At 50.8% G+C, this 25778-nt stretch overlaps 1 protein-coding gene across 8 annotated transcripts in view; it reads right to left on the bottom strand.

The window, feature by feature from the left end:
* The window catches only part of PTPRB (protein tyrosine phosphatase receptor type B), a 106038-nt gene that overhangs the window by 13225 nt on the left and 67035 nt on the right, over positions 1-25778 (bottom strand). For 7 of the 8 annotated variants that reach the window (XR_011540564.1, XR_011540563.1, XR_011540566.1 and 4 more), the window contains 14 exons: positions 25345-25626; positions 17546-17824; positions 16910-17059; positions 15122-15365; positions 9657-9763; positions 6175-6274; positions 5330-5413; positions 5213-5230; positions 5016-5097; positions 4356-4446; positions 3603-3679; positions 1958-2092; positions 848-970; positions 580-743 (listed from right to left, as the gene is read on the bottom strand). Coding sequence is in view for 4 of the 8 variants with exons in the window: in XM_070622062.1 (XP_070478163.1) it covers positions 580-743; positions 848-970; positions 1958-2092; positions 3603-3679; positions 4356-4446; positions 5016-5097; positions 5213-5230; positions 5330-5413; positions 6175-6274; positions 9657-9763; positions 15122-15365; positions 16910-17059; positions 17546-17824; positions 25345-25626 (1936 nt within the window). In the remaining 4 variants the exon portion in view is untranslated. Of the gene's footprint in view, positions 1-579; positions 744-847; positions 971-1957; positions 2093-3602; positions 3680-4355; positions 4447-5015; positions 5098-5212; positions 5231-5329; positions 5414-6174; positions 6275-6742; positions 8507-9656; positions 9764-15121; positions 15366-16909; positions 17060-17545; positions 17825-25344; positions 25627-25778 lie in introns of those variants that run through there. The other variant, XM_070622063.1, reaches the window with a different exon arrangement.

Here is a 25778-nt window from a genome sequence, read left to right on the forward strand (position 1 = left end):
CCTCTCACTGTACAGCCTGCTGCCCCTCACTGATGAACGCCACTCGGTTAGGGCTCAAAGTGTTGCTGCAAACATTAGTTAGCCAAACACTGGGGTCCCCAGAGAGAGAGAAAGAGAGACGACGTGTAGGCTGATTTCGTGGGCATACCGCCTGAAGCAAAGAGAAGTCAAGGGAGCAGACGTTTAAGAGCAAAGCTGGGTGCTGCTCGACCTGCTGGGAGGTCTGGAGCAGGGATCCTGAGGGGGAGAGGGGCTTACGCAGGTGGAGGGCAAGACAGGGCCATTCCACGGAATAAGAAGGGCCAGAGGCAAGAAGCAGCAGGCGCAGCCTCCTTCCCCCTGGGGTGCGAGGGGCTTTCTGGGAAGTTGGGTTGAGGGTGCAGATGGGCCCAATTATGGGGGCCTGGCAGTCACGTACGACTCGGCATTTGTACGGTAGGAAAAAGAGCCAGAGGGAGAGAGAAGGCTGGAGAGGGTGGAGGAGGGGCGGGAGGGGAAGACGTGGGGCAGGAGGGTCAGGCCCTCCACCCTCCAGCACCCCCGCTCAGGCCTCCTGTCAGACTCCCAGGCACCAGGTACCTGCAGTGCACCACGGCCGGCCCGGCCCCGGGGGTCCTGTTGATGTAGTCCCTGACGGTTCTCACAAACTGGATCAGGGACTGCGTGGTCTCTGGGACCCCATGGTCCGGCCACACCGTGTAGTGGAAGTGGCGGATGAGTCTGTGTGCGTCGAGCTGTTCCTCCTGTAAGGGCAGAGGGGCAATCAGAGGAACGGCCCAGGGCACGCCTTCTCGCGTGACAAGTGTGCCCGTGCGGGAGCCCCAGCTGGGTCGTTGCGTGGACGTACACTGCATATCCTAAACTCGCGGATGGTCCACTCAGGCAGCACAGACTCCGAGAGCATCTGCAGGATGAGGTCCCCGTAGTAGAGGGAATCCTGGTCCGCGGGCCAGTAATGGTCACACTTCACCTGGAGGAAGATAGCAGAAGGGTGAGTCTGGAAGCATGACCCCTCTTTGACCTGGGCTTTCCCTCTGGAAGTGTCTTCCTGAGTTGGATCCAGGGTCAGCTGCCACAGCAATGTGACCACCTGCTTTGCGTCAGCCCGCCCCTGGCCAGCGCTCATGCTGGGCTGCTGCTGCCCGCGAGGGAGAGGCAGTGGCCGAGGAGCAGCCCCAGCGTGGAGCCACTGGCCTTCCAGGCACGGTGCCCCTGGCTTGAGTGCTGTGGTCCATTTCCTCAGCATTTCGGTTCCACTAGCACATAAACCACGTCATACGACGGTTCTTTCTGAAGAAAGACGGAGCTGGCACAGGAAGCATTGTCTTCCTGGCCCTGTTGGGTTCATACTTGACACCAGCGTCTTAACCTGGACCAAGAGCCCTGTGCCAAGGGGTCTTGGAGAAGTCAGAACACTTAGCGAAGCTCACATTTACGGGCAGGAAGACGGGAGAAAGAGGATGGTGGACGTGGACTGACTGACTACAGATACCGGGCACTTTACACGCAATCTCTCTTTTAATCCTCAGAAAACCATATAAAGTAGAGGATTACAAGTGCATTACAAGAGGTCTGCTTCATATGCCCAGAGCACCGTCTCACTCTGCGTCTGTGGTTCACTTCTCCTTCTCTCCTAACACCAGGGGCCGAGCGGTGACTCTGGCAAGGTGTCTCCTCCCATGGGAGGACGGAGCAGACGAGCGGCCAGTTAATCTTCCTGGGCACCTCTGAGAATCCCAGTGCCCCCGTGGAAACACCTTTGAGGGAAACGCAGGCCCAGGATCAGAATCGGCTTCACCTGCTGAAGCCCATGTTTATAACCAAGAGGCTTAACTCACAACGCTGCTCCCACAGGATCCCCATGTGGCTTTGTGGGGTGTGGCTTTTGAGGATGGGGCAGAACGCCATCCAGGCAGCAGGAAGCAGGGCTGGGGGGTCAGGAAGACCGTGCACTTACCCGGCCCTTCTCCACACACTGGGTCACCATGACGATGTTGTGGACGTTCTGTTCCCAGGCCATTTTCCAGAAGTCATCCTTGGTGCCGGGAAGAGGGCCCTGAGTAGCGATGTATTCTCTTCTGAAGCTGTTGCCCTGCGAGTCAGAACCACAGGCCTCTCAGAGCTGTAGACAAAGGGCTGGGTCTGCAGACTAGACGCTGGGCGAGGTCTGCCAGGCCCTGCCCTGAGGAAAAGACACTGACACAGCGTCCGGCCTGGGAGCAGGAGGAGGAAGGCCGGACACTGACCTGGGTCAAGAGCCAAACTCCCTGTTGTCAGGCTGGTCTATTCAAAAAGGCAGTAATCCAGACAACACTTCACCCTCAGTTGTGTGTGTGTGTATGTGTGCCTGCGTGTGTGTCTATGTGAGTGTGCACACATGCATGTGTGTATACGTGCACGTGTGCATGTGTGTGCATCTTGCGTGTGCGTGTGTATGTGTGCGCGCACATATGTGCCTGTATGTGTGCATGTGCTTGTGTATGCACGTTTATGTGTGTGTGTGTGTGCGTGCGTGTGTCCACATGCGTGTGTGTGTGTGTGTGTTGACTGTCTGAAGACTCACCCTGATAGGCTCCTCCCCTGTCTAATGTAGAAAAGTTTTTGTCATTTTGGATAACTGACACTAGATCAATGTTAGGCTGCCAGGCCAGGGCGACGTAAGGGCAGAGAAACCACTGCTCGTTGAGCATCTACTGAAGAACATGCCGTGGGTAGGGATGGTCTTCAGTCTTCACCACGGCCCTCTGGGCTGGGGCATTTCCACCCACTCGCTCACACTCAGCAATCCAGGGTCACCTGCAGATCCCGGTCGACGCTCCCCCCCTCCTTGGCTCCCGCAGGACCTCCCCCGCAGGCCCTGCGCCGCCCTGCCCAGCCCCTGCCTCTCGGCTGGCATCCTCATTTGTCCTGCAAGTCTCAGCCTGACTCTGAACGCTGGACTCCGCCAAGCGTTCCCTGAGGTCAGGGTTCCATCGTATCCCCCGCCACCGTGACAGCTCAGCATTCGACTCACCGTTAGCACTCAGCTGTTGTGTTTAGTGCGGGACTCGATGATTATTTGAGGAAATATTATCATCTCCACTTTGTGGAAAAGGAACTGGAGGCCCAAACGCATCACAGCACTTGCACAAGGTCACAGAGCCAGCAAGGGGCGGAGATGGGATTCAAACCTGGATCTGTCTAACCTTAAAGCTCTCTCCACTGTGGAGAACTGCAGGAAGCTGGCAAGATGTCAGCCAGGATCTGAGCCCAAAGGTTTGACACAACTCCGAGTTGTGTCTGTGGGTGCAATCGGCTTCCCCAGTTGGTGGTCTCAGAAGCGGAGGCCCAGCTTCCTTGGGGAGCGCTAATCTCTCTGGGGAAGAAACGCCCTTTGAAAGGCCTCCTGGGCTCATTATAACCCTGGGCGACTACAGCCTTGTGAAGAGTGGGCCTTAGCAATGATGCGATTAGACACCCTGCGCTTCTGGCCATCACACGTGGTCTTCTGAAGCCCACATGTGTCCAGACCTGAGAACAGCGGGAGTGAGTGGGAGGAGTGGTGTCTGCAGGGTGGTCCTAGCAGAGGCGCCTCCCAGGCCCCAGGCCGGGCGGTCACTCACAGGGATGTAGCTGGCGTTGATGTAGTCGGAGCATGGGTCGTCGTCCACATTGGAGAGCTTCACTCGCGAGGCGTCATCTGGAAGGCAGTTTATTGAGACAGATTCGCCACTGAGTCTTGGGGTGATTTCCTACCATTTATGGAATGCTTGGTATTTGACATGCATTAGTCCTGATTCCCACAATAGCCCCACACGGGACGTGTTCTCATCTCCATTTACAGCTGAGGCTCAGATACGATAGCTCACTTGCCCAGGTGGCCCATAAACACACTCACACACACACACGTGCCCTGCGAAGCCCCTTCTGGGCTCTCCTTGGTAACACTATGGAGCAGCCAGCTCCTGTCACTGCTGGAATGCACACAGTCCAGAAAAACGACCTTCTATGACTTCACCTAACAGAGTAAGGATGATGAAAACATAGAGAATAATTGCTAACTGGAGACTTTGTTAAGTGAGCCCAGGTCGGCCCTCGATGCAAACCCCGTTCCTGCTCTGAGGCCTTCAAGGCCTGCAGGAGGACCCTGTGGTGAAACACCGACAGCATGAGAGGCTTCTCGTGACCAGAGCCAGGCTGGTTGTTACCCCTCGGGAGAGAAGCGCAGTAACAGACAAGTCTCCCCTTTTAAAGGCAGTCAGAGTCTCAGACCTGCCCTATCCTGCTGCACCCTATTCTTCGGCCCCATTTCATTGCAGCAAAAGAGACAAAGTGGCTGGAGGACAGCAGTATTACAAATCTCAGCACAAACTCACAGGGCAATATGTTGTTGTACCGGTTCTTCCCTCTGTTCTCTGGCAAGAGAGCGATGTCACACGACTGGCTTCGTCCCACGTCTTTTAAGTCCTATTAGGTCAAAAATAAGTTTGCAAGTGGAGAATATGAGCTAGAACGAGGCAAACCATGCAATCCTTGAGATCCAGGATGACAGAATGTGTGCCCCAGCTACGGTGTGTGGACGGCCTGGCACTCGACCCACGTCAGGTCTGTCCCCACAGCAGCCCCGCGTGAGGGGTTCTCATGTCCACTGGATGGATGAGGCTCACACAGGATAACTCATGTGCCCCGAGTCACATAGGTGCCAAAGTTGGGCACTGTCGCCAAACCACACTCTCTCCCAGGCACACGACTGGCAGGCTAAACACTGAGTTAGGTTTGCACTTGAAGCTGGTTAATTCTTTCTCATCGTCTGATCCAGGGAGCACCTGTTCGCTGTGCCATTCTGGACAGTGAACTGGCCTCCCAGACCAGGGGCTGCGCCATGCAGGGATGGCATTCGGGCCAAAAGGAGCGCTCAGCTGAGACCTGAAGCCTCATCCTAGCAGGAGCCCCTCCCCCGTGACTGCTCAGTGCGGGCTGGGAGGAAGCTCCCCCATGGACGGGGGCGCCGGGGCCTCGCTGCGCCCGAGCCCTACCTCGTATTCCTTGGAGAGAAGGTAGTTGGAGTCAGCCTGCAGCTTCATGAAGTGCCCTTCAAACTGGCTTACTTTTATTGGGCTACAATTAAAAACAGAAAGAAAAGGAAATTACTGAAGAAAAGGGAAAATGCCATAACAAGTCCGAGTTGTATTTCAAAAGCAGATAATATGGTAACTGGGGTTGTCTCTCTTACCAGGATGTTTTCCGGTTGCTGTGAAGGGAAACCAAAAGAAGAAAGACCTGTTAGCAAACCTCACGCAACACAACCAACTCATGTTTCAGGACATCGTGCGAGGAAACTGCGGCTCACCCTTTCTGGCCCAGGTTCAGGTGGACAGACAGCGGGCGGTCCCGGCGGATGCTCAGACGGGCGGAGGGCCCCTCTCGGCCGTGGCTGGAACACAGGGGAGGGGATTCATGCTGTCACCAGGAAGCTTGTTGAGACACAGCTTTCATTTATAGTGAGGCTGTGCTGTCTGTGCAATGTGGATTTTCCTGCCTTCATGTAGATTTAGATTCAGCCGACGTCTCTTTGGGGTAGGGGAAGGGAGAAAGGGCTCACAGGAGAAACAGATTTTCCCACTAGAAACGGGTCTCTGAATGGCTGAAGATTTTCCTTCTAATTTCTGGCTACGGGTCACAACCACTTCCCACACTCTCAAAAAACTTTCCTTAAAAAACCAGTAAACTTCAGATGCAAGACATCAGTGCAAGACAGAGGACAATGTGCCGAAAAGAGAAATTCCCCACGAGAAGAGAGCGTGGCCAGGGCTACAGGCTGCTGGGTCTCGTCCCTTCTTAAGGCAGCACGGCCACGATGAGCCACAAAGTGGGGGTGTTAACCACATGCTCACATATTTCAGACATATCTGGGCACACGATTTGCAGACATCTCTGTCTTCATGAGGAGACTAAACCACATACCAACGTTTCTTTCTTGTGCAAAACAAGTATTTCCCATTAAAATGAAGCTACACATGCCCCAGTCATTTGGTTAGGGCAGGATTCAACAGTGGCACGTAGAGAGGCTAAAAAAGGGAGTCAAGGTTTTAGGGTTTGACTTGTTTTTCTTGAGAAACAAAGCATATTTAACCTGCAGAATCACCTTACTTTCCCTTCTTAACTTCCGGTTGCCTCTCCACATGGGGCACTCACCTCGCCTTCCGTCTGCAGATGGATAAGGCCACCACAGCCACCAGCATGCCGATGAGGAACAGCCCGGCACTCACACCTTCAATGACTCCAAAGAGAGGCTCTGCAAGAATCCAGGGGAGACAGCAAACCGGGGGAGGAATTAGTGCCCAAGCGCCAGGAAAAGAGCCACTGCCACCCGCCTCCCCAGGAGCATCGTCACAGAGAATTCCAGCCATGCCGCACGGAGGCGCCACCGCCCACGGGCCGGCAGTCCCACCAGGAAGACGAGATGCCGCCTGCCTGCCAACCAGGGACGGCGGGCCTGTCACTCTGCTTTTGAAGGTGATGGTGTTCAGCCAAGAAAGGAATTCTGGACTTCGCTTGTGCCTGTGGGTAAAGCTTGGGGCACGTGAGACAAAGGCCAGCCGTTTGCCACCAAGATAAAATGCTATTTCACTTGCATGAAACAGGTCACAGCATCTGGGACTTTGGCAAATCCAGTGACATGTGGAGGGTTATTTTAACAAAATCTCATTTCTATTATCTGGTCTGACGCTGCCATGGGGGTTTATGAACAGGTATGAGTAACCCATTTTTTAAACAGTTTTATTGAAATATAATTCACATACCATACCACCGATTTAAACTGTACAATTCAATGGCTTTTAGTATAATCACAAAGTTTTACAAACTTCACCACATTCAATTTTATAACATTTTCATCAATAAGAAACCCCTGGCCCTTAGCAGTCATTCACCAGTCCACCCTTTCCCTAACTCCTGGCAACCACTAATCTACGTTCTGTCTTCACAGATTTGCCTGTTCTAACATTTCATATAAATTGGATCATAAACATGAGGGTTTTTGTGACTGGCTCTTTCATTTAGCATGTTTTCAAGGCTCATCGATATTGCAGCTTGTGTCAGTATTTCATTCCTCTTTATGGCTGAATAATATTCCCTTTTGTGGCTACATCATATTTTGTTTATCGATTAATCCATCAACCGACATTTAGGTTATCTTTATTTTTTGGTTATTATGAATAATGCTGCTGTGAACATCCATGTACAAGCTTTCGTGTGGACATATGTTTTCATTTCTCATGGGTTATAATCAGGAGTAGAATTGCTGGGTTGGATGGTAACTCTGGGTTTAATATTTTGAGGAACCACAGAATTGTTTTCCAAAGCAGTGACAGCGTTTACATTTCAAGCAACGTGCGAGGGTTCCACTCACTCCACGTCCTTGCTAACACTTGTTATTGTCTTTGATTATCGCCATCCTAGCCAGCGTGAAGTGGTATCTCGTTGTGGTTATGGTTTGCGTTTCCCTAATGACTAATGATGTTGAGCATCTTTTCATGTGCTTATTGACATTTGCCTATCTTCTCTGGAGAAATGTCTATTCATGGCCTTTGTCTGTTTTTTAATGTTACTTATCTTTTATTATTGAGTTATAAGGTAAGAGTTGTTTATATATCCCGGATACCTGAGTCTTAGTGGACACGTGATTTGCAAATAGTTTCTCCTATCCTGTGGGTTGTCCTCACTTTCTTCATGATGGCCTTTGAAGCACAAAAGGTTACCATTTTGATTAAATCCCATTTACCTATATTTTTCTTTTGTTGCTTGTGCTTTTGGTATCAAATCTAAGATTTCCTAACCCAAAGTCACAAAGATTTACTTCTATGTTTTATTTTAAAGGTTTCTTGTTTTGGCTCTTACATTTAGGTCTATGGAGTAGCCCATCTTTGAAGGTGCTTCTTAAGCCCGTGGGTTTGTTTATTCAGTGCTGCTTTTCAAGACTCATCCAGCCAACACAATCATCTTTCCTTTCATGTGGTTAGCGTTCTTTTTCTGAATATATATTTACCATCTTCCTTTACTGGACTACATACAATTTTTGGTCTATAACAGTATTTCAGATAGGAAAGAATTGTGTTTACAAAGCCCCTACTTAACATTAAATGATAAGCAAACACATCTAAATCCTCTTAACTGTGTTCTGATCCCTTTTTGGTTTGAAAAGTGGGAGATTATGCCTATATTTGGCCTAAATAGACGGGAGTGTTTGCGAGGCTGAGTCATCTTTTCTCGAGCAGCACGAGAGACTGTTTTAGCTCCAAGGAAGAACTTCCTGCGCCAAGCACTGCCGGCTCCCGGCTGCAGGGAAAGGCCGGGACGGATCATGTTATGAGGGAACAACATGCCGAAAAGTGATGCCGTTCTCGGCTTCAGGTGGAAGTTCCAGGCCGTGCAGGGCAGGGGTCAAGGGCTCTGGTAGAAGGTGCCAGAATCCCAGCTGTACCATCTCGGGCAAGTTACTCAACCTCTTGGTGCCTCAGGTCCTCACCTGTGAAATGGGGATAACAGTGTCTGCTTCTCAAAGGGTGGAGTGAGGACTGGGTAAACTGTTCCGCGTACAGGCCACGTCCCGCATCTCCACGAGAAGGGCCAGGAGACCCGAGCTGCGTCTGTCACTCACGCTTTCCCATAACATACTAGAGGTCTCTTTCCTAAGTTTATGTAAAGTCTTTTATGTTAACATTTTTCACAGTGTAAAAACAGTATATAAAAGCAAAAGGGAAAAACCACCTATAATCCCATTACTTTGAGATATCCATTGTTAGTACAGTGGTGTTTTCCTCCTTGTCGTTTTTTTCTATGCATTTCTATGTATATGAATATGCACATTGCCAGTTATGACTGAAAGCCTTTTTTTTTTCTGCTTTATCTCCCCAAACCTTCCAGTACATAGTTCTGTATTATTAGTTGTGGGTCCTTCTGGTTCTGCTGTGTGGGACGCCACCTCAACATGGCCTGATGAGCAGTGCCATGTCCACGCCCGGGATGCAAACCGGTGAAACCCTGGGCCTGCTAAGCGGAACGCGCAAACTTAACCACTCGGCCACAGGGCTGGCCCCTGAAAGCCTTTTGTATCTACTTAATGTTTTGACCTGTGCAAGCTCTTTTTTTTTTTTAAGATTGGCCCTGAGCTAACATCTGTTGCCAATCTTTGTCTCTCTTTTTTTTTCTTTCTTTCTCTCCCCAAAGCCCCAGTGCATAGTTGTAGATTCTAATTGTAGCTCCTTCTAGTTCTCCTATGTGGGACGCTGCCTCAGTGTGGCCTGATGAGTGGTGTGTAGGTCCATACCCAGGATCCGAACCAGCAAACCCTGGGCCGCCGAAGTGGAGCATGTGAACTTAACCGCTACGCCACGAGGTGGCCCCTATGCAAGCTTTGATGTGGATGTTTTTCATCCACTGCTTTTAAAAATTCATTTTTAGTCAAAAAAAAAAGCTGGCATTTCTATAATCCCGTCAGTCTATTCCTACAGAAGTTGTACAATTTCTCCAATCCACCTCAATCTGTGGTCACATAAGATTAAATTCCAGGTGAGAATAAATATGCCACATCAGCCACATCTGCAGGCCCCATCCTAGAGGCCCCCTAAGTGACAGGAGGCTGGGGGCCCACGGGGGGACAGCAGGGCCGGGCTCACCTGACTCGGTGGTGATGGGTAGGGAGAAGAATGTGTCTGAGTACAGCGGCTGAGTGAACTCCTTCAGCTCCTCGTCAAACAGCTGCGTAAACGCCCGGATGCTGATTCTGAAAAGATAACCCATTCGTCGAGTGCACGTCAGTGGGTGACCAGGGCAGGGCCGATGGAAACATGTGTTCAAGGGGCAAAAGCGTGGGCACCTGGTCAGCATGTGTGCGGGGCAGGATGCGAATTACGGAATCAGACAGACCTGAGTTCGTGCGTTCACTCTCATTCATTCATCAAACATTTCCTGAGCCCTACTCTGTGCCCATCCCTGTCCCAGGGACTGGAGATGTCCACCACCCCAGAGGCTCCATCCTCCGACCACAATGCACAAAGTTAATACGCCAGATGGTGGCATGTGCTGTGAAAGGAAAAGGGCAGAGAGAGCGGTGGAGAGCAATGTCGGGTGTGCGGGCGAGGTCAGGGGAGGTCCTGACAGGAGGACACTGCACCTGCGGGAGGGGAGAGAGGGGCCATGCCTGCATTCCAGGCAGAGGAGGGAGCAGAGCAGGCTGGCCCAAAGGAGGAGGACGGTGGAGGCGAGGACGGCTACAAGATGTGAGCTCAGGTCACCTGGGGAGAGCTGGATGGAGAGAGAGGGTGAGCCTGATTGGGCTGTACTGGGTTCAGAGAGATGGTGAGATGTGGGCTCAGAACCCTCCAGTGACATCTGGGGTCAGTCCAGCCACGTGGACAGGAGGCTGCTATGGGGTTCGTCCATGGGGCCATGCAGGACGGTGCCTGGAGACCAGCTGGCCCTGAATTCCACAGGCGAGCAGGATGCAGCTCCTAAGACACAGAGCTGTCGTCTCAGCCTGGATGAAGCCTCTGGTCCCAACACAGGACCTGCGCTCACGCTCTCGGGGCAAGTCAGGCCCAGGCTCGAGGCAGCTCCCAATTCTTCTGGGCACGTAGTTTAGGAGGCATTAGAGATCATTCGAGGTGACTGACCAGGACGCAGGCAGAGAAGCCGTAGAGGAACGCAGCCATTGCTTCAATTTCAGGAAGTCTGCCATCGGACGAGGAAACAGACGTGACTATTTTTCTTCTTGAAAGTGGAACTGACTCGGGGGCTCACGTCACAGGGACATGGAGTTTGTCCATTTGTTTGCTTTGGTTTGGTGTTTTTTTTTTTGCTGAGGAAGATTCGCCCTGAATTCTTTATACTCGTGCAGTGATTTCTAAGTGTGGAAGTGCTTGCACAAACATGGCCCAGAAGATGGTCTCCAAGCTTTACAGTAGTATAAGGAAGCTGACTGCATCCTCTGGAAACTGAGGCTCAGACGCCTCCTCCCAGGTCACAGCGAAAGTTGGTTCAAGAAAACCAAACTCCACGTCTTGACTCCTAGGCTAGATCTCTTTCTCTCATTTCCTCTTGGCTTCCTCTTGGTTTAACAGCAGAGTTCTATCAGAGGGATGAAAAGGGCTGGGTCTAAAGCAGAGGGTCTGAGGTCCAGCTCTCGCTCTGTTGCTGATGAGTGGAATGGCCCCTAAAGTGCTTTGTGCCTCAGTTTCCTCATCTGTACAGTGAAGAATTGGATATGACACCTTGACGTGTTCTGCTCTACAATTCTAGGCTTCACAGATGCAGGTGCAGACTAGAACCAGGTCCAGAGAAATGAGGACCTCTAGGGACCGGGGAGGAGACGATGACCTGGGAGAGGCTTGGCTTAAAGTTACTGGGTCATGAGGAACTCTGTGCTCACAGCCCTGTCCAAAAGTGGACACCAGCTCTCAGCACCCATCAGAATCCCGTCCCCTCCTGTCTTCCTGTCTCGTCTCCCCAGTACCCCTTTCCATGCCCACCCCGAAACTGGACTATTCACTCCTCCAAAGGGTCTGTGCATTTCTGCCTCTGCGCTGACCCCCTCTGTTCCCAGTCCCTTGACTCTCCTCCGGTCCCGGTCTCCACATTTTCAGATCCTTCCCTACTTTCTAACGCACGGCTAAAACGACACCTCCTCCAGGAAGCCTCTGGAACCTTCACAGCACTTCCTCACCTGCACTGTCTGGGTCCTCCCTCACTTCCGCCTGTATTTTGCAGACCTGTTTTCTGTATGCGTGTAGGAATAAGATTATGTTAATGCGCAGATACCCGACAGCAATTATTTCTACTTTAAATGCGTACAGAATCAGAAGTCTAAAGCACAGATCTTGTCGTTCAGTTTCCTTCATTTGAGGAAAACGAGGTCAAGAGAAGCTGACCACCTGGTGTGGCCACGTTGCCGTTCTCTTTAGAACAGAAACAAGACCAGGTTGGCACTTCCAAACCTCCAGCTGCCTCTCACCCTCTCGGGCGGCCCCTTCCCCAGGGAACAGCGCTAGTCACCTGCGGGGTGAGGGGACCCCCACGATGAAGGGGAGCACATTGCCTTCACTGACTCCTCAAGCTTGCACATCAGCTAAGCTCAGCGTTTCCCATTTCTCTCCAATTCTGACTTTTCTTTTTCCGTGTTCTTTCCCATCTACCTGATGCCTTGAGGGTCATGGTGGAGACAGCATCTTGAGATGGAGGATGCAGACGGCACTGAGCCACGGCTCTGGGATGTGGCTCCCTGCGTGCTCTGCGGTCCCCCGAGCACCTTCTCTTGTCAGGCACTGGCTGCCTGGGATGATTTTCACAAGTCTGAACCAAATGTGTTATGGAGAAATAAGGAAAGCTGTGTTCTAGAAAAACAGATCTGTGCGCCGTGAGTTGATTGCGTTATAATAAGAATGTGTGACTTTCATAAAGCATCTTGGTGCGTTCTCTTAGTTGTTCATAAACATTTGCTGGGTGGCTCTTGGGTGCCAGGGCCATGCCGTATCATCTCATAATCGATGTCCCATCTCTGGCTGAGCTCTCACAGGCCAGAGAAGGAGCATGCACTTCAACAAAGGGTCAATAGGCTGGTTGTTAGCCGGTGCAGGCTGGGGTGGGAACGGAGCTGAGCCAGCTGCCTGGCTGTGGCTGACAGGGTGGTGCGGGGCCAGTTGAGGGCTGAGCTGGTTTTGGGGTGTCCATAGGAGTTCCTGGGTCAGACAAGGGAGTGGAGGGCATCCGAAACCGAGTGAAGAGAAAGTGCAGAGGCTCAGAGGTGTAAGAGAGCCATGTCCCGTTTGGGGGGGCTCTGAGGAGCCAAGAGAAGCAGGGGGCAGGGTGCACGTGGCAAGTGGCGGGAGACAGAGCCGTGGGGTGAGTGGAAGGGAGACAGCGAGGGTGGGTGCGCCTGGAAGTGAACGGGAACCCCGGCAGACCCTCATCCTGACGGACGTGACTGGCTTCAATCCGTTGCCACGTTTGTCCTCAGGACGACTCTGATGTTCTGTGGATGAAGACAGTGGGGGCCACAGGCCCCACAGCTGAAAAGGGCAGCGCCATGGACCGCGAGGTGTGTGGGGGCTGCCAGGCTCGTCTGCGGGGGCCGCCTGCAGCTCCTTAGTCTCTCAGAGGCAGCCACGAGTCGGCTTCTCTCCTCCCGCCAGCAGCAAACCAACAGAAGCAGCCTGGACCTTCCAGCTCACAAGGAGAAGACAGCCCTCGGGGGGCTTCTGCTCAAACTTCCTGGAGCCCAAGTGACCAGGAACTGAGGCGTTTCTTGACTCTTATCAGAACAGAAGGACCCAGCGTTCTGATCGCTTAAATTTCTCCTTCGCTCTGTCGAGACCTCAGCTGCTCCAGGCGGACTCTCACGGCCTCTTCTTGAGGCAAACGTCACTCAGAAGTTTGTGTGCTTACTCTCGAGGTGCCGACCTCGGCTGGGGGGGCGAGAGCCTTTTTGTCGTGAGTCCTGAGCAGAAGGAGCTGTACGGAGATGCTGTCCAAAGCGAGTACTGCAGTCCCCCCGGGTCCGTGGGAAACACGTTGCAAGACCCCCGGTGGGTGCCCGACACTGCGGGTAGAACCAAACCCTAGAGAGACCAGGTTCCTTCCTATACATACGGACCTACGATAAAGTTTAATTTATAAATTGGGCACAGTAAGAGATTAACAACAATAACTAATACTAGAGTAGGGCAATTACAACAACAAGCTGTAATAAAAGTTACCATAGATCTTAGCAACCTCAGTAAACGATATTTTTCTTTCCTTACCAAGTCGAGAACTTTCACCTTTTCACTTAAAGGAAACTTTACGGCTTCTCTTTGGCATATTGGAATTGCCAGCATCACGACTCTTGTGCTTTGGGTCATTATTAAGTAAAATAAGGGCTTCCTGACCACAAGCACTGCGATACCGCGACAGCGGATCTGACGACCCAGACGGCTACTAAGTGACTCGCGGGCGGGTGGCGGACACGGCGGATCCGCTGGGCCAAGGATGAGTCACCTCCTGGGCATGAGCCTTCATCACGTGACTCAGAACAGCACGCAACTTAAAACTTACGAATTGTTTGTTTCTGGAATTTTCCAGGTAATATTTTTGGACCACGGCGGACCTCGGGTAACTGAAAGGTAAGGAGCGATGACTACCCTGTTCTAGGAAGACAGTTGGCCTGCCTCTGTCGACGCGAGGGGAGGGCTAAGGATGCGCTCAGGGGTGAGGGCACGTCATGGTCTCCCTTTGGAGCCAGCAGGAAAGCTTCTGCTGAGATTCAGGGGTGACACTTAAATACGTAAGAGTCAATAAGACCCGGGCACCGGCCAACAAGAGTGCACGCTGGCCCACAGAGAACCTGGCTGGCTGCCGTCTTGGCTGGCTGTCAGCTCTGGGAAGACCCAAGAGAGGAGGCACGGCCTTCGCAGAAGTACTAATCTTGGATGCCTGGATCCTTGCACCCAAGGCAGCAGCACAGGTCCCCACCCTCTTGAGGACCCTGCTTGGGAGACCGTTCTTCTGCTGTCCCTGCTCTCCGGAAGACCGTGCAGGCTGAGGGCACTGCCGTTCCTGCATCTGGAGGGCGTCAGCCACAGCAGGACTTCCTGGACGGCCCACCAGCGGCTGCTTTTCAGCTGCCGTCTGGGCGTGAGGAAAGGAGCTCCCATTCACTCAGGGCCTACCCTTCAGGAGGTCACAGAGCGCTTCCATGTTTTTACGCTTTAGAAGGTAAATAAATAAGTGTAATTCCAGACCTCACTGAAAGTGGAAGATAAGACCTCATGCTTCCCTAAACTCAATCTTTCTGTTTGAACATTTTCACAATCGTTAAGCTGGGAAATTTGTACTAAAGGAAGTTCTAGGAGAAAGAACAATCAATTAGGAGTCTTCAGCTCTTCACATAATGGACTGGAACTTCTGCACAAACGCCAAGGTCCTCTTTACGCATCACCTGTGAGTGGAGGCAGGAACGCGGCCTTTATAAATTACCCACACAGCGCAGGGCTGTCTTGTGGTGCAGGTTATTAATCTACAGGAGCTCGTGTGCCTCAGACGCCCAGACAGCTGAGCACCCAGCGATGGAGCCTGTCCCCTCCAGCAAAATGATGGGGATACATCTAACCTGTAGGCAGTGCGAGGCTTCAGCGGTCCGTCACAGAATTTCTGCTGATGGGGGTCGCATTTCCCACCCAGGCTCTCCATCTCCGCTCCGAGCTTGATGTCAAAACTCTTGGGGTTGCTGTCAGGACTTTCGGCACATTTGCTGGCGAAATAATCGGTCTGATACACTCGGATGGAGGCATTGTGCCTGTACTCCAGGTAGGAGGGCAGAGGGTGCTGCTGCTCCGGCTTCAGCTCGTCGCTGCCTGGAGCGAGAAAACCCACAGTGAAGGACGGCCCTTCTGCTGACTGGAGTGACCAGGCTGCCTCCTCACCCACTGTGTCTGCTCATCCCCAGAGTGCAGAATCTGTGATCTCGAAGGACGCTGTGAAATTCTCCAATGAAATTAACTTTGGCCCACTTTTTCTAACATAAAAAATAAAAATAAAGTGTGTATATACAAAATTTTATACACACACAGATACCATCACTTTTCCAGGAAATAAAGTGTGTGTGCGAGAGCGTAGCCCAGAAATCAAATGACAATGTGTCCCAGACTCCCACTGTGAGAGTCGGCCCACTCGGTCAGCCCTCCACCTTGCCAGTACCCACTGTAGCTGAGGTAATGAGGAAACCCCTGTGGCCTGGGAAATGGGGAAAGATAAGAGGAATCAAGTCCAAGGCCAGGCAGCAGCCCGAGCACGCTCCACGAGCCTCGCCCGGCCAGATGACTGCTCGAGGCCCAGCTCTCTGCCACCCTGAGCACAGTTTAATCCCGGCTTGGATTTGGCCCCACATGTGGAATATGCCCCAGAACTCGTCCCTGTCCACCCAGCCTGCTGCGTGTTTTGGCACTGCCGACGAGTCTGAGGTTGGCTGGAGGAAAGCATAATTAGGAAGGTAAATATTATAGAAATCAAACACCATCCACAATGAACTTCAAGGAGTGGCACTGTTGGGTTCATTGCACCCTGGACTCTAATAAAATTTGCTCAAAATGAGTGGGTCTTGGAAATACTATCTTGCTGGCAGTGGCTGAAAAGGAAACTTGCCTTTAGGCTCAGCACGTGTGCCATAACCGGCATTTGTGTGATCTGGACTTTCTGGGGACACGTGTGCCCCACATACAACACCCCTGCAGGTGTTTGACAAGTGCCAATATAACAAACTCTAAAGATCACACTCGGGGGTTGCGTGGGACGCTGTTATAACTACCACCTGGTCTTTGCCCGGTCCGCAGGAATTAGCTGGACATTGAATAGTCGAATGGGCTAGAGAAAGAAACATGCTGTTGCAAATCCAGTAGAGAAAGGACAATGCTTTTCACGATCAACTTCTCCCTCTTCCGAGGTTTTGAGTAATTCTGCGGATTGCTGGGCGGTTTGGGAGCGTGTGATGGGTTGAGGTCTTTGGGACGGGGCGGGGAAGGCAGCTGAGGCAGGCAGAACAGAAGAGTGGTGAGCAGGGCTGAGCGAGTGGTGGGGAGGACAGCGGGCCAACACACGCAGTGCGATTCCAACAGCGCCGTCACGAGGTCCCGGCTCAGCAAGTGATGTCATTATTATTGTTGTGGTTGCTGTTATCATTATTCACTCATTCAATAATTAAACCCGGCAGATAACAGCCTTCATTGCTGAAAGAGCCTCTGAGCCAGTTTTTGTTACATCTCCCGGCATCCCGCAGAGAGAAAGTGGAATGATAGAAAGACTAACTTTTCTGCTCTTAAAAGCTTGTCGCAGAAGGAGCCCCGTGGAGGCCTTTGAGAAAGCGGCCCTGCACCCCGCAGCAGAGGTGGCTCGTGTCACTTACCCTCGGCCTCTCTCACCACCACCGTGAAGTACTTCACAGCCCCGTTGGTGTCGCTGAACCAGCTGCAGTTGAAAGTGAAGTGGATGGAAGACCTGCTGACGAGCACGTCCTTTTTATTCACGCGGATGTGCGGAGGTGGAGGCGGGGGCCCTGGAACGGGGGGAGCAAGAAGGTCACGACTCTGCCTTCACGTGCAGACAGTGAGAGGAGGGTCTCTGCTCGTGGGCGTAGACTGTGTGTGTGTGTGTGTGTGTGTGCGCGCGCGCGTGAGCACGCATGTGTTTAAAGCTTGTAATTAAGAAAACTCCCCCTCCCCGAAGGGAAGCCGTCTGCCAGCGGCACCTCAAACATAGCGGGAGAGGCAGCTCCCCAGCAGGATTTCCTGAAGCTGGGACGTCAAACTGCTTAAGAGCCCATTAGCTCTAACTACGCGGGCGAAGTGATGTATTTAAATCCTAATTCATTCAAGTACTTTAAGATCCTTTAACTTGTCTGCCGCCTGGTTCCTTTACACAGAGCCATGTTTCCGCCTCCTGGAACCCTTGGGTCCTCCCGTCCTAGTGACAGCGAGCCCGCTCACGGGGCAGCCTGCAGGGCAGGACAGAGAGGCGCCGGGGCACACCTCCGGACACTCACGGTCTATCATGGTGATGGTGCTGCCCTCCACCACCTCGCTGGTCACGCCGGCCGACTGCACCTTGATGGACACCAGGTACCTCTTGTGGGGCACGAGCATCATGATGTTGAGCAGAGATTTCTCTTTCTCCAGCTTTCTGGAGAACTCCACCTCTTGAGTGTCCATTTTCCGGCATTCAATGCTGTACCCGTCAAAGTCGGAGTCTGGCGGGATCCAGGAACAGGCAATGGCCGTGGAGTTCTGAGGCCGGCAGTGCAGGTTTTGGATCTTGTCTGGCTCTAAGGGAGGAGGAGAGACACTTTGCACAACTTCGTAAGACATCTTTTCTCAGCTCCTTTGGGTCCAACTAGCTCAGAGATCTAAATAAATAATTCTCAAACTTTGTTTGGATTGTTTTTCGAGGAAAAAACTCTCACAGATCACCAAAGGAATTTCTGCCTGCCAGATCCTGCTCTGAGAAACTTTAAAAGTTAAAATGCTGTCCCTCTAGGGGCAGACGCCACCACCGCCACCGCCCCCGGCCAGTGGCGCCAAGCCCTGCTCCAAAACTTTCGGCACCATGCACGAACTGGTGAACCACGTCACGGTGGAGCACATGGGTGGCCCCGAGCAAAGCAGCCACGTCTGCTTCTGGGAGGACTGTCCGCGCAAGGGCAAGCCCTTCAAAGCCAAATACAAGCTCACCAACCACATCCGCGTGCACACCGGCGAGAAGCCCTTTCGCTGCCCTTTCCCGGGCTGCGGCAAGGTCTTTGCGCGCTCGGAGAACCTCAAGATCCACAAGCGCGCTCATCCAGGGGAAAAGCCTTTCAAATGTGAGTTTGATGGCTGTGACAGAAAGTTTGCCAACGGCAGTGATCGAAAGAAACATTCCCATGTCCACACCAGCGACAAGCCCTACTACTGCAAGATGCGAGGCTGTGACAAATCCTACACTCACCCGAGCTCTCTAAGGAAGCACATGCAGATTCACTGCAAGTCCCACCACCTTCTCCAGGCGCCCTCGGTTACTCCAGTGGGTGCCCCCTTGTCCCCTGTGCTGGACCCAACCAGGAGTCGCTCTAGCACTCTCTCCCCTCAGGTGACCAACCTCAATGAGTGGTACGTTTGCCAGGCCAGTGGGGCCCCCAGCCACCTCCACACACCTTCCAGAAACGGAATCACTTCTGAGTCTGAAGATGAGGAGATGTACGGGAACTCTGAAGTTGTGCGGACGATACCTTAGAATTTATTAGTCATAACAATAAGTAAAATCAGAGGTGGGAGTCCTTGGACCATATCCTAACCTGAGATAATGCTGAGCCTGAGACAAACCCGTGACTCAGACGTGCCGCCGGGTCTAATGAGCCCTATTTATTCAGTATGAAACCCTATGGTGTTTGTACATTTAATTAATTTAATTAAGATATTTGGGCTTTTCTTTTCCTTAGAAAACAAACAAGATAACCACCAAGCTGGACTTGTACGTTGCAGGGGGACAGGGCTGGGAGCAAATTGTACCAAGGAAAATGCATGGAGAGATTAGCTAATCAAGATACATACTACCGATGCAATATATATATTTTTTAGAAGGGAAGAGAAAGAGCATTCAGTCAGAACTCGACGCAGCAGCAAGGCTCTCTGCATTTCCTGGAGCGCCTCGAGAATGCCTTTGACACCATAACGTGGGCTTCTTTGGAGCCACTTTGCCTCCTCCTTGGGCCCTATTTCTGCAAAGGCCTCTTGATTGTCAACCACACACTTGCTGCATGGCCAACAGATCTTGGACTGTACCTGTGTCCAAAAATATTTGTAAAAACCCTTTAAGTCCTAATACTTGTAATTTTTAATTTCCACTCTTTTATTACTGATCTCACCTTAACACAATATTTTTACACAGGATTATTTCTTCATTACCCTGCTTGAATGATGAGAAAAAAAATAATGAGGCAGCAACCTTCATACGTCTCCATGTATTGTGCTACTGTGATTGTTCAAGCAAAAGTGGAGAGAAGAAAAGGCTGCTGCGATAGACAACTGTGATATTTTATAAAATAGAAGAAATCAAGTGCTTTCTTCTTCCTCTATGGTATTGTTTTTTTAATCTGAAATCTCAGATGCTGCCTCTTTGCTATGTCCATGTTTTAGATCTTAAGTTTTTTGGGATGCCAAAATTAACAGGCAAGCCTAAGGAGGTGGGATGTTGGCAACATGCCTATTTTTTTGGGAAAGCTGTTGTTTTTAAAACAGGCCAACCCTTCTTTTATACTGTTGTATCAACCTTTTAAAAAGTCTTTATTATTCATTGCCTGAAACTGCATTTTCTTCCACCTGAGCACTGAGCACACCGAACTCTAGCCCATTTGAAAATGACAGTGTGTGAAGTGTATGATTTACATTAAAAGAGGGGAGGGAGTTGCTAGACATATTAAAATTTTTAAAAGGTTTATAGTTACCACCAAACACTGATGAATGTGTGACCTTTGCCAGAGCTGTCAAGCTAGGATGAAAAAGGTCAGGGACCCAGGACAATAAGTCTTAGTCAATTTATTTTCGGTTGGTACAACACATCTTGTGTGCAAAATGTAGTCCATCACAAACATCATACCAATATACTAAAGGGCACTATCTTATCCTCAGAGACCCTGAAGACTCCCCTCCCCAGGGTCTGTAGAAATTTGTTTTATGTTCTGTGAGTGGGTGATGTAGTCTTGTCATTGTTAATAATTTGTATGTGAACACTCTTATTTGTACAGTCGAATTAATTTATTTTCAGACATCATCCCTTTTTTTTTCCTGGAAGAGTTCAAAGCACACCAAAGAATTATATTATACAGTTTGGTGAAAGATTGTCGTTTATGATCCATGGTTTATTTGAAAAAAAAAAAGGAAAGGAAATGGGAAAATATATTTTTAAGCTTACTTGAATGAATAGCGTAATGTGAAAACCAGGACTCTTCCTGCATGTCATTTTTGCATTGTGTTGACGAGATTACATATAGTTTATAGATATATTATATTGCTAGTACAGTGCATGGTGCTGTCACTTTGAAAGCCTTTCAATGTTGTCTTCAGATTGTTACGGTGAAGATGAAACATGCAGACCCCTCCTTTATAAAGAAAAAGACCATAAAACTTGAATATAAAATAATTCTACATTTTTAAAGTTTATTTGATTTTCATATTATCCACTTTCAAAGCTATTTCAAATAGACAAAATAAGATAAGGTATAAACTTTGGGGGGATAATTTATGTATCGTAAACTTATTAGAACAAAATATTTCTGATTTATAATGAGTTGTTTTATTTATACAACTTTTTCAATGGTAGTTTGCACTATTCTTTATTATGCCACAGGTTTATTTATTATGAAACAAAGGAATATGTATTTTACGTATTTTGCCATGCATAGGTTAACTCTCCACCACAGATTTATTGGTTGCTGATACACCTTAAATAAAAACTTAAAATGTGTACCTCCAATAGAAAGAAAGAATGATTATGAAGTGAAAACTTTAATAAAGGTATTCTTCCTAAAAAAAAAAAAGAAAAAAAATGCTGTCCCTCTAGAAAATCTCCAGGGCCAGCGTGACTGACACACAGATGCCCAGGCCGGCACTGAATCAGGCGGCAGCAGTCAGAGAGAAGGCGGCAGAGAGTCTAGAGGCTAAAAGTGCAGCTTGGCTGCCTGAATTCAAGGTCTATTTCCCAGATCTGCACATGCGTGGGCAAGTCACGCGACGTGTCTGCGCCCCATCTGTGGAGCGGGGAAGTGAAGCCACTGCTTCTCGTGGCCTCTGCAACGAGTCAATGAGACGAAACATGCACCCACCCAGAACCGTGGCCGGCGGGGTAACTGCTCAGTGGATGCTGCTCTCCCAGGAAGGGGGTGAAGACGGGCAGTGCTGGCCTGTCGCCCTCTAGGCTCTGGCTTCTGTCCCCCCTTCCCTTCTCTGCCTGCCTGCCCTGCTCGCACACCGAGCTTCTAGCACCGAAACTGCTCTCGCTCCCGTGTACACCAAGCCGTGCCGCCCCTGTGCTTATGGTCATTCAGTTCCTCCTGCCTGACTCGGGAGGGACTCAGTGAGTGGGGGTGAGTGACACAACGAGGAAAAGATTCGGTCTGAAAGAAACGCAGCTCTGCAACCGTGCAGGTTAATATCCACACCCTGTGGGCCCAGCCTGCACGCCCACCGTCTCTAGTTACATGCTAGCAAGCTACCTTGTACCATTCAAGTAGTAGTTTTAAAAAAAATTTTCTTGCTGCTGTTCCCTAAAAATTCTTATTAAAGTTAAATATGGACAGTTATTAAATTTAGATAGTAGTTTTTGAATTTTAATTTTAGCAGCTGAGCCATTTAAAGAAGAATTCTCAGGTGCCCAGTCTGTCAGCGTGCACTGTGCACCCTGTGAATTCAGCGTGCACCGGGGTCAGCGCTGGGCGACTCCCTTTCCACAGGGATTTCTGAGGAGCCTCAGGCTCCAGAACAGAACTTGAAAACCTAAATCCAGACCACCGTCTTTCATTCCAAGAGTCAAAAGCCTTCATAATGATTAAATTTAAAAAGACGGTCCATTGTTCTATTGACCGTAGCACAAAATACAGCAAGAATTCTCAGACGGCAATAACCATTAATCCCTCAAAAGGGTTAAAAAAATAAGGAAAAAGACAATCACGCTTGACCTGAAGAACACCGAATGGGAAAACCCCTCGTTTCACTGTTGGGTTTTTACGTGGTCTCAAAAATTTCCTCCTTTCCTCTCTTCTCCACCTCCTGTGCCTCCCCAAATTAGAATTGTATGTTCGCTCAAAAACCTTGTAGATAGGGTTGGCTACATAATGTTCCGGGCCCAGTGCCAAGTGAAAATGTGATGCCCCCTGTTCAAAATATTATTAAGAGTTTGCAGACGGTGAAAGCAGAGAATTAAGCCAGGTGCGGGCCCCTCCCAGCCTGGCGCCCCGTGTGCCTGCACAGCTGGTGACGTTGGCCCTGCGTGCCGAGTAGATCATTCTCCCAGCTCAGGAAGGACCCAGGACCTAGGCGAGCTTCTGGGGGCCATGCACCCTCCCCAGTCGGCCCTCCCAGAGCAGCGCCTGTCACTCTGATTCAGAACTCACACCTGCCCCTGACACAGGCCTGCTGTAGGGTCCTCATCCCCAGCACCCCGACTCTGAAATGCTCAGCATCTGTGACCACTGAGTGAATTCCTGTTGCACGTCCAGGGGTACAGATGTCAGCCAAGTCACGACAGGCTAGATGAGGACGCATTAGAAAAAAGTCAACCCGAAGATTGTTGAGGCTCGGGGAAGAACTGGCCTTTGAGGCAAGCAGTAATTGTGTGTTTTCAAACAGTAACTGCTTGTTGATCTTGTGAACTCCCTTCAAACCAAGTCACGGCTGAGACCCACAGACACCTCCTCTTTCAGCCTCAGAGGAAGCTTTTTAAAACATCCCGCCTAGGACCAGCCCCGGGGCCTGGTTCAGAGCACTCTGATTTGGCGGCCTGGATTCGGTTCCCAGGTGCAGACCTACACCACTGTCTGTCAGTCACATACCAAAAGAAGACTGGCAACAGATGTTAGCTCAGGGTGAATCTTCCCCAGCAAAAAAAAAAAAAAGAAAAAGAAAAAGAAAAAAAGAAAACATCCTGCCTAAGCCATAAGTCTGATAATTTGCACAAAGAACATCACGGAAACTTGCCTCAACCTCCTCCCTCGCTTCCTTCTCTCTCATTTTCACCTCTGAGTCCCAGCTGTCTTCTGAGGCTCAGGTCACATCCCCATTCACTAAGAAAAGAGTACCTACTATCGGCAAGGTGCTCTGCTACGCACTGTGAAGAGCAGAGAGGTGAAGAACACATTAGCTGTAGCCTCTAGGAGGGGAGACGAGTCCCAAATAGCCATGACACAAGGTGGAAAGGAGAAAGCGCCAGCAGACGCGGAGTGAGAAGATGCTGTGTGGACTGACAGACCACGTTCCGCTGCTGGCGTGAGCGGTGGGCAGGACTCAGCAAAGGCTTTCTGCAGAGAGGGCACCTCGTCAAGATCCTGGGAAGGGGGCATTTCAGGCAGAGAAAACCACAACCCACGACCCCAGGCCCCAAGGGTGGGGCTGGTAGGAACCAGGAGGCGGATGAGGAGACCTGCGAGCTGTTCACCACAGCGGGAGCGCAGCTGTGAGAACGCAGCGAGCGCTGGGCCGATTTTACATGAAAATACAAACTTCTACTCTGTTCAATCCTCTGATATTTTGGGTTTCCTGTGACCCACAGCCAAACCCAATCCTGGCTAATACAACCCTCAAAGTTCCATCAGCCGTTCCTCTCAAAACGCGGCATCCGGGCCCTCCGCACGCTGGCGGCTCTCCTCCTGCCGTGCCCAGGCGGTACCCGCCGCTCTCCAGCCCTAGCATCCAGGACTGAGCACAGTACTCCAGATGCGCCCTGACCAGCCCGGCCGCCTCCCAGCTCTCACACTGAGCCCTGAGACTACGCAGCCACAGTCAGCCACGGAAAGCCCACCCTAAGCTCGCTGGACACGTGTTCCTCGGGACACACAACCATCTGCTCCCAAACTGCTCTTTGGATAAGACACAGAGGACACGTTACAGCTGTCACAACATTAATGTTTGTGGAACAAGCAAAATAACCGTTTGCTTAAATTTCTAATTTTCAGCTACATCTATTTTTTTTTTTGAGGAAGATCAGCCCTGAGCTAACATCTGCCACCAATCCTCCTCTTTTTGCTGAGGAAGACTGGCCCTGAGCTAACATCCATGCCCATCTTCCTCTACTTTATATGTGGGATGCCTACCAGCATGGCTTGCCAAGCGGTGCCATGTCCACACCTGGGATCCGAACCAGCGAACACCAGACCGCCGAAGCGGATGTCAGAACTTAACCGCTGCGCCACCGGGCCAGCCCCTCAGCTACAGATTTTATCAACAACCAATAACTATCTGGTCTGATCCTAGAAGCCACATTTCCTGGGTATTATTGAAAAATGAATATTTAGATTGAGGTTCCTGTGTGAAAACCTCTGTTCCTTTGAGGTGTGTCATCTCTATCCCCAGATGCCTCTGGGAAGAAACTGATGCCTGTTTCCTTGCTGAAAGATTTTCATCTCTAGGATTCACAGCAATGTGTCCCAATGGACCCTCTGCTTCTAGTTGCCCCTTCTAGTCTCCCCCAGAGTGACTCTCTACAGTGCACATCTGACTGTGACATCTCGGCCGAGCATCCTTCAGTGGCTCCAGTTGATGGAGGAGAAAGTTCAAAGTCGTGACCACGGCTCACAGACAGTTCGCGACCTGATCCTCCTAATCCGCCCCTTTTAGGCTCCGGCCACCTGAACTCCTCTCTGTCTGTCTCTCCTGCCCGGTCTCGGAACATTCTATTCTCTCTCCCTGGAATATTCTCGACTTCCTTCCCCATCTCCACCTGGGGAATCTTGCTCTTTCCTTAGGTTTCAATTCATGTGTTTCTTCCAGGAAGCTCCCTTGTTTTGGGTCAGATGCCCTAACACACGTTTCTAGAGTGCCGAAGCCTTCCTTTACACACCCACAACGTAACTGCCTTTTCAACCACAGCACCTCCCACTCGGCTGTAAGCTCCACCAGGGCAGACATCATTTCTTTATCGCCCATGGTTTTTAGCGTTGAACGAATGAACAAATCTGTATAGACTCCTGCCTGAATTCAATCCTAACCAATCCACACAAAAATGTGGATATAAATCGAGTGCCACGGGAACAAGACGTTGCAACACATACTTCCTCCTCACCCCATTTGACAACCAAGAGAAGAAAACACGTCCTACTTGTCCTCACGGATCCCGAAATCGGTCTGCTGTAGGCTTTCCAGGAATCCCCGCTCACAGTCCTGACGCTGAACTGATAGGCTCGCCCTGGACGAAGACCGTACACGAGGCGTCCCTCCGACTTCCTGTTGCTGTAGGGGTTGAAGACCGTGATGGCGTCTCTGGGGAGCCACTGCAGCTCAAAGTCATCGTAGTCCGTCCACTCTGGCGGCCCCTTCCAGGTGATGGCCAAGGACGTGTTTGCAACGTCAGCAAACGACATAAGACTGGGAGGACTCGGGGCTGCGTGCAGGAGAAAGTGAAGGGTCGCGCGGTCACTCACGCGCCACAGCAGAGGCACATGAGGCAGCTGACGCCACCACACACACTTGAATGTGCTTTCTAAGAGGAGACACTGTGATAATATAGCAATAGGAGCTTCCGTTTACACTGTT

This window comes from Equus przewalskii, chromosome 5 (genome assembly GCF_037783145.1).
Source record: "Equus przewalskii isolate Varuska chromosome 5, EquPr2, whole genome shotgun sequence".
In the NCBI taxonomy this organism is placed as follows: Eukaryota; Metazoa; Chordata; class Mammalia; order Perissodactyla; family Equidae; genus Equus; species Equus przewalskii.